At 44.2% G+C, this 8,957-nt stretch overlaps 1 protein-coding gene across 1 annotated transcript in view; it reads right to left on the bottom strand.

Moving 5' to 3' along the window:
- Positions 1-272: 272 nt before the first annotated feature.
- The window catches only part of LOC139276947 (MICOS complex subunit mic25a-like), a 556,647-nt gene continuing 547,962 nt past the window's right edge, over positions 273-8,957 (bottom strand). The window contains exon 10 of the mRNA XM_070894945.1: positions 273-650. Coding sequence (XP_070751046.1) covers positions 627-650 — 24 coding nt within the window. The 3' untranslated portion in view covers positions 273-626. The remainder of the gene's footprint in view (positions 651-8,957) is intronic.

Here is an 8,957-nt window from a genome sequence, read left to right as displayed (position 1 = left end):
ACTGGATGACGACCGGCAGCTGCATGTCCCTCTCTCCGAAGCCCAGCGGTGCGAAGGCCAGTCAGTAGCCTTCCCAACAACCGACCTGTCTGAGGTCAGAACTTGGGAGTATGTGGCCTGTTATGGGCGTGGCTCTTAAATGCCGTGCGTTGATCATCCCGTTGCTCTGAGATCCTGACTTCAGGTGGGGCTCGCAGATCGTTCATCAGCACCCGACGTGAGGCTCTGATCAAATCCCAACAGGTGGTGTGTGAAGGAAAACGCGGAGTACATTTTCAAAACAAATTTTTTTTATTATCACCCAGTATTCACACAATAAATACAGAATCATCCAATGTTATAACAGGAGATTGCAAGTCAAACGCTGAGGTACTACGGGATGGAATGTTTTGTATGTGCACACAGGATAAGGGGAATAATGTTTGGACTGATGTATAGACAGCTTCAATAAAACACTGGGGTGCATTTGCTGTGAGTTAATATATCAAGGGACTGATGGAAATGAAGTCAGTTCAAATACATGTTTTTTGATAAACAGAATCGTGGACAAACCCTTCCTGTCGTGCTTGAGGAGAGTAGAATGCCGTTTCCATGGCAACAGGCACTGAACAAAGCCTCCTTACACTTCAGCCATGATTCACCAACAGAGTCTGAAAAGAGAAGAAGACATGCGTCTTTTATTTGGTCCAATCACCGATAGAACACTTTCGCCAACCACCAGTGTGTATGCGGCTGCTCACCTTGCGAATGTGCAGTAGAGGAGTTTATAATTCAGGTTCTCTCCTGGCATTCTAAATTTGCACACACAGCGAAAAGGCAGTTCCCATCGGCAGCCCGTGTCCCCGAAGCTTGCATGTTTGTGCATTGCCATGAATTGGACAGCTTGCCACGGGACTAATAATGACTTTAGTACCACGGACTATAGTGTCGCAGACCACATGGCCTGTCCACTAAGCCCTCCTGCCCAGCCAGACTGTAACATTCAGGTTAAGCCGATACTCGAATTTATTCGCAAGCAATGTAATTACACAGAAGCGGAAACGTATTGCAAGAAGTTTGCAGAAACAATATTTGACTTGCTGAGCGCGTAAACGATAAAGAGTTCTGAATCTTCGCTCACTTCCTCTCCATAACTTTAGAACTGTGTCTCTGATGAATCATTGTGAGACAAAAAATCACGGAACTCCCTTTGGCTGCATCTAACGAGGAGCTTAAGCGCTTAGAGAAAACTTCAGCTCCGACCCAATTTTTCGAGATTACAAAGATAGGTTTCCTCTGAAGATCTAACTGATGCCTCACAATAGCAGGTAAGCTGCAAGGAGTACATTTCTAGCTATTTGGTGCTTTTGTTTCATTTTTAAAGTAGATGAAATTAAAGCCGCTGCAATAAGTGCTTCAATTGGATTGCTCATTCAAATTGCTGGCACAGGCACGATGGGCTAAGGCCTCCTTCTGTGCTATGGGATTCAAACAGCCACTCTAGATTTTTTTTAATAGTGAGACATCGTCCTTCGAAGTTATTTATTTTTTTCCTGCTCCTATATCTTTCTCCTGAAGGCACCCACTTTTACCGGAATACGGTTCTACAGATCCTACAGTTGCCATCATTTATGCGTGACCCCAGTGAGACTCGGTGAGCTATTCAACTGTAGGGGGCATCACCGCCACACCTGATCCTGTCATCACCCAGTGTTCACATACGTATGGAGTTGCTGAGCAATACGTATGTGTGGGGCTGCTTGATGCATTTACAGGAAAGCTAGATAAGCACTTGGAGAAAGGAATAGAAGATCATGTTGATAGGATGAGATAAAGAGGGATGGGAAGAGGCTTGTATGGAGCATAAGCATCGACACAGACCAGTTGGGCTGAATGGCTTGTTTCTGTGTTGTGGGCTCTGTGTTATAATCAAGAGCACAAAGCCGGGCTGAAATTTTTCTCATTCTTAGCCTGGAGGTGCCATGGCTAATTGTAGCTGCCACCTTGGCTGCGAGCCAGCCAACTCTGCAGAGACTGTGGCCTTGAACATGGGAACTTCCTGATCTGGATGGCTCAGGTCCACGATGGGCAGGGCATTTAACAACGGAGCTATTGGCCTTACCCCAGCCCCACCACCATAACCACCAATGATCCAGACATTGCATGCATTGTCTGTAGCCATAGCATCATAGAATAGAAGCTTGCAGCACAGAAAGAGGCCATTCGGCCCATCATGTCCGTGCCAGCTCTTTGGTCGAGCTAGCCAATTAATTGCACTCCCCTGCTCTTTCCCCATAGCCCAGTGGGAAGATTGAAATTTGCTTAGATCTCTGGCTGCTCATCAAAGTTGCAGTGCTGAAGAACCTGAGCTCACCTCAACTGCTCTTGTGCCAAGTGCTTCCTTCTGGCAGAGTTCAAAACATAAGGTATATTAAAAATGAATGTAAGGGGGGGTTGGAGGATGCAGTTGGAGGCATGTGTATCCCTGAGAATAGAGCTTGCCAAGAAAAGCTACACAGGAGGCAAGTCCTCGCAGAATTGCACAGAGGGTGTCGGAGGAACGCCGCTGCCATATGTTCTTTTCTCCACTGTTTTTATATCAGATTTACAGCATAGAAATAGGCGATTCGGCTCAACTGGTCCATGCCGGTGTTTATGCTCCACATGAGCCTCCTCGCACTCTACTTCATCTAACCCCATCAACATGACTTTCTATTCCCTTCTCCCTCATGTTTTTATCCAGCTTCCTGTGAAGTGCATCTATGCTATTCCACCTCTCACCACTCTCTGGGTAGAGAAGTTTCTTCTGAATTCCATATTGGATTTATTAGTGGGGCTATCTTATATTTATGGCTCCTAGTTTTGGTCTCCCCTGCAATTGGAAATATCTTCTCTCCATCTATGCGTGTGCACTTGAAGTGCTATAACCTACAAGGCTATGAACCAAGAGCTGGAAAGTGGGATTCGGCTGGCTAGCTTTGTCGGCTGGCGCGGACACAATGGGCTGAAATGGCCTTCTTCTGTGCTGTAAATTTCTATGATTCTATACCCCGTCAAACCCCCTTCATAATCTTAATGACCTCGATCAGGTTTCCCCTCAACCTTCCAGAGTAAAAATGCCCCAGCCTAAGAGGAGAGTGAAAGCGCTCCACAGTATGAACTCACTGCCTCACTGACAAGAAAAACTCCATAATGCTCAGACCAATGTTCCAGTGTGGCTTCTGAAGAATGCATAAATCTGTCCTGTGATGTGAATAGGAATCAGATTGGAACACAGCACTTGCCCTAATTAGTATTCTGTAAATACTCCTTGTAACTGCGTGTGTGCGCGGATGTAATGCAACACAAAGGCAAGACGATTGCTTGCAATTGCCCCCTTGAGTATCCATAGGCAGTGAATGGAGTAAATGAACTAGCAGTGACAGTACCTCACTGTTGTAAACCCATCTCCTTCACAGCTTATAATTAGAGGATCGCTCACCAGCAACTACAGCCTATTACAGTTCCTGAACTCTTGGTGGTCTTCTGCTTAGGGGTTCCTAAAATTAATTTACTGGTGGGGTTGTACAGAACACACAGCAGATGATAACACCGCACAATTCGCGCAATGCCCCAGGATCATGTAGTAAACAACGTCAGAACTATATTAAAATTGCTATTTTATTCTTTTTTTTATATCATGAATTTTTTTTTAAAGCAAACGTGTGTATATTCGAGCTTGCCAGATGACGGAGCAGTTTACGGCTGGCGGTGGCCTGTGCGGCAGTCTCGGGGTGTGTGGGCAGTGGGTGTGAATCATCTTGCGGAGACTGTTCACTGCCGGTGACACGAAGGGTCAGGACGCAGCAGAAGTTGGTCAGTGAAAGGGCCGTTGTTTAAATTCCCTTGTCAGCCATGGCTCAGTGGGTAGCACTCTCTCACTTCTGAGTCAGAAGGTTGTGGGTTCAAGTCCCACTCTAGAGACTTGAGCACAAAAATCTAGACTGATACTGCAGTGTTGTTATGTGGGAGATGGTAACTATTATATTTATAGCCCCTAGTTTTGGACACTTCCACAAGTAAACATAGAAACATAGAAAATAGGTGCAGGAGTAGGCCATTCGGCCCTTCGAGCCTGCACCGCCATTCAATAAGATCATGGCTGATCATTCCCTAAGTACCCCTTTCCTGCTTTCTCTCCATACCCCTTGATCACTTTAGCCATAAGAGCCATATCTAACTCCCTCTTGAATATATCCAATGAACTGACATCAACAACTCTCTGTGGCAGGGAATTCCACAGGTTAACAACTCTCTGAGTGAAGAAGTTTCTCCTCATCTCATTCCTAAATGGCCTACCACTTATCCTAAGACTATGTCCCTTGGTTCTGGACTTCCCCAACATCGGGAACATTCTTCCCACATCTAACCTGTCCAGTCCCGTCAGAATCTTATACGTTTCTATGAGATCCCCTCTCATCCTTCTAAACTCCAGTGAATAAAGGCCCAGTTGATCCAGTCTCTCCTGATATGTCAGTCCAGCCATCCCTGGAATCAGTCTGGTGAACCTTCGCTGCACTCCCTCAATAGCAAGAACGTCCTTCCTCAGATTGGGAGACCAAAACTGAACATAATATTCCAGGTGAGGCCTCACCAAGGCCCTGTACAATTGCAGTAAGACCTCCCTGCTACTCTACTCAAATCCCCTATCTATGAAGGCCAACATACCATTTGCCTTCTTCACTGCCTGCTGTACCTGCATGCCAACTTTCAATGACTGATGAACCATGACACCCAGGTCTCGTTGCACCTCCCCTTTTCCTAATCTGCCGCCATTCAGATAATATTCTGCCTTCGTGTTTTTGCCCCCAAAATGGATAACCTCGCATTTATCCACATTATACTGCATCTGCCATGCATTTGTCCACTCACCTAACCTGTCCAAGTCACCCTGCAGCCTCTTAGCGTCCTCCTCACAGCTCACACCGCCACCCAGTTTAGTGTCATCTGCAAACTTGGAGATATTACACTCAATTCCTTCATCTAAATCGTTAATGTATATTGTAAAGAGCTGGGGTCCCAGCACTGAGCCCTGCGGCACTCCACTAGTCACTGCCTGCCATTCTGAAAAGGAACTGTTTATCCCGACTCTCTGCTTCCTGTCTGCCAATCAGTTCTCTATCCACGTCAATACATTACCCCCGATACCATGCACTTTGATTTTGCACACCAATCTCTTGTGCGGGACCTTGTCAAAAGCCTTTTGAAAGTCCAAATATAAGTGGAAACATCTTCTTTATGTCTACCATAGCAAGCTCTTTAATAATCTTAAAGGCCTCTAACAAGTCACCTCTCAGCCATCTCGTTTCTAGAGCAAAGACCCCACCAGCCTGTTCATTCTTTCCTGATAGTTATAACCTCTCAGTTCTTGTATCATCCTTGTAAATCCTTTTTTGCATCTTCTCCAGTGCCTCTATATTCTTACTGTAATATGGAGACGTTAAACCGAGACCCCATCTACCCTCTCGGGTGGATGTAAACGAACCCGCGGCACTATTTTGGAGACGAGCAGGGGAGTTCTCCCCAGTGTCCTGGCCAATATTTATCCCTCAATTAACATCATTAAAAAAAAACAGATTATCTGGTCATTATCATATTGCAGACATCTGCGAATTCATTCCTTTTGGTATGGAAGCAAGTCATCCTCATTCGAGGGACTGCCTAGGATGCTGATGGTTTGTGGAAGCCTGCTATGCGCAAATTGGCTGCCTCGTTTCCTACAGTACAATAGCGACTACACTTCAAAAAGTACTTCATTGGCTGTAAAGTGCTTTGGGATGTCTGGTAGTTGTGAAAGGCGCCATATTAATGCAAGTCTTTCTTTCTTTCTGTTGTGTTAAAATGGCAGACCTTATGCCAAGTGCCGGCGGCAGCAGCTGGGGTGACTATAGCTGCCAAGGCGATTTTGCCTCCAGGTGGAAGCTTCTCCTGAGGAAGCTCTCCTTTCTTCCAACTGCCCTGTGTGGCAATGGGTCTGCTGTGTAATTGGGGGAAGGAGAGCATCTGACAGTCAAAGCACCAATGCTGGGATTGTTCAAAAAACAGTGCTGTTCAAAGACTGTACGGTGCTAACAATTTTACAAGTGTCACTCCATCAACACTGACATCCAACTCATTAATATCTGTGGTGAAAAGCTGAAACTCCAATATAGATCCCCCTGGGGAATGGCACACCTTACACCCTGCCAATCAGCGAACAAACCTTTTATCCCTACTCTCTGTCTCCCTTCTCCCAACCAATTACCAACCCATGTCACAAGGTTACCTCCAATACCACGCGCTTTTATTTTTGCTAATAATCGCATGTGGAGATCCTTATAAAATTCCCTCAGGAAGTCCAGCTAGATAACATTTATCGACACTCCCTTGTCCACCATGTTAGTGACTTCCTCAAAAAATTCAACGAGATTAGTCAGACATGAGCCACCCATCACAAATCCATGCCGACTGTTTGATCAGCTCATATTTGTCCACGTGCTCAGTCACTCTGTCCCTGATGGTAGATTCCAGTAACATCCCCACAACTGATGTTAAACTGACAGCTCTGTAGTTTCCTGGTTTCTCCCTCCCTTCTTAAATAATGGAGTGATATTTGCAATTTTATACAGGATTACACAGGATATACGGCACAGAAACAGGCCATTCGGCCCAGCCAGTCCATGCCACCATTTATGCTCCACTCGAGCCTCCTCCCGTCTTTATGCATCTAAATCTATCAGCATATCCCTCTATTCCCTTATCTCTCATATGTTTGTCTATTCTCCCCTTAAATGCATCTATACTATTCACTTCAACTACTTTCTGTGGTAGCGAGTTCCACATTCTCACCACTCTCTGGGTAAAGAATTTTCTTCTGAATTCCCTATTGGATTTCTTGGTGACTATCTTTTCTTAATGGCCTCTAGATATGCTCTTCCCCACAAGTGGAAACATTCTCTCTGTATCCACTCTATCGAAACCTTTCATAATTTTAAAGACCTCTATTAGGTCACCCCTCAGCCTTCTTTTTTCAAGAGAAAAGAGACCCAGTCTGTTCATTCTTTCCTGATATGTATACTCTCGCATTTCTGGTATTGTCCTTGTAAATCTTCTCTGCACCCTCTCTCCAGTGCCTCTATATCCTTTTTATAATATGGCGACCAGAACTGTACACAGAAGTGTGGTCTAACCAAGGTTCGATACAGGTTTAGCATGGATTCCCTATTTTTCAATTCTATATCTCCAGAAATAAACCTTAGTGCTTTGTTTGCCTTTTTTATGGCCTTGTTAACTTTTAGTGATTTGTGTATTTGTATACCAAGATCCCTTTGTTCCTCTACCCCACCAAGACTTGCACCCTCGAAGTAATAAGCGACCTCCTATTCTTCCTATCAAAATGTAATACTGCACATTTATCTGTGAACTTCATTTGCCAATTATATGCCCATTCTGCAAGTTTATTAATTTTCCAATCCAAAGGCACAATTCCTGAATTTAGAGAGCTTTAGAAAATTCTGCAATTTCTTCACTTCAATCTTGTAATACCACGGGATAAAATCCATCCAGTCCTGGAGATTTGTTTATCTTAAATGCCATTATTTTTTCAATTCCCATTTGTTTTTACTTGTGTTAATTCCATTAAGTTCCTCACCTCACTTATTTTTATGTTCTCTTGTACCAATGGTATTTTATCCTCTTTCTCCAGTTTGAAAACAGGTTCGAAGTACTCTTTTAACAAGTCTACCATTTACATATTACCCATTATCGTCCCACCTGCATCCATCTATAATGGGCCCACATTTCCCTTATCTTCTCTCTCTCTTAGTAGTTATAATATCTTTTGTTGTTTGCTTTGATATCCTGCGAATGTTTTTTCCCCCCCAAGGTTGTGGATTCAAGTTCCACTCCAGAGACTTGAGCATAAAAATCTAGGCTGACACTCCAGTTCAGTACTGAGGGAGTGCTGCACTGTCATCTTTCAGATGAGACGTTAAACCAAGCTCTCTCTGCTCTCTCAGGTGGATGTAAAAGATCCCATGGAACTATTTGGAAGAAGAGCAGGGGAGTTATCCCCGGTGTTCTGGCCAATATTTATTCCTCAATCAACATCACTAAAACAGATTATCTGGTCATTATCTCATTGTTTCTGGAAGCTTGCTGTGCGCAATTGGCTGCCGTGTTTCCAACATTTCAACAGTGGCTACACTTCAAAAGTATTTCATTGGCTGTAAAGCACTTTGGGACGTCCTGTGGTCATGAACGGCACTGTATTAATGCAAGTCTTTCTTTTTATATTCGTTTTGTGCACCTTGTATCCCTTTGTCAGCCTGGATTACGTGCTCAAATGTCTGGATTGGGGCTTGTACCCACGACCTTCTGACTTAGAGGCAAGAGTGTTATCCACTGAACCTGGGGTGACACCAGCATTATCTTGTTTATTTTAAATGGCTTATCATCTTTGCTCGAGTCTCCAGGCTTAGAAATGAAGAATGGCTATTTGGCACGGTACTGGAGGACAGTGAGTGCTTGTGGAACCTGTAATCCAGCACAATTCATTCCTTTCAATAACAACAATCTGCATCTTTAATGTAGTAAAATGTTCCAAGATACTTCACAGGAGCATTATCAAACAAAATTTGACACCGAGCCACATATGGAAAAGGAAAGAAAGACTTAGATATATATAGCGCCTTTCACGACCACTGGACCTCTCCAAGCGCTTTACAGCCAATTAAGTACTTTTGGAGTGTAATCACTGTTGTAATGTAGGAAACGCAGCAGCCAATTTGCGCACAGCAAGCTCCCACAAACAGCAATGTGATAATGGCCAGATAATCAGTTTTAATAATGTTGATTGAGGGATAAATATTGTCCATAACACCGGGGAGAACTCCCCCGTTCTTCTTCAAAATAGTGCCGTGGGAGCTTACACATCCACATGAGAGAGCAGACAGGGCCTT

The sequence above is a fragment of the Pristiophorus japonicus genome, chromosome 12 (genome assembly GCF_044704955.1).
Source record: "Pristiophorus japonicus isolate sPriJap1 chromosome 12, sPriJap1.hap1, whole genome shotgun sequence".
NCBI classification, from domain to species: domain Eukaryota; kingdom Metazoa; phylum Chordata; class Chondrichthyes; family Pristiophoridae; genus Pristiophorus; species Pristiophorus japonicus.
The sequence above is the reverse complement of the archived record's forward strand: the minus strand, read 5'-3'. Positions and strand labels throughout refer to the sequence as shown.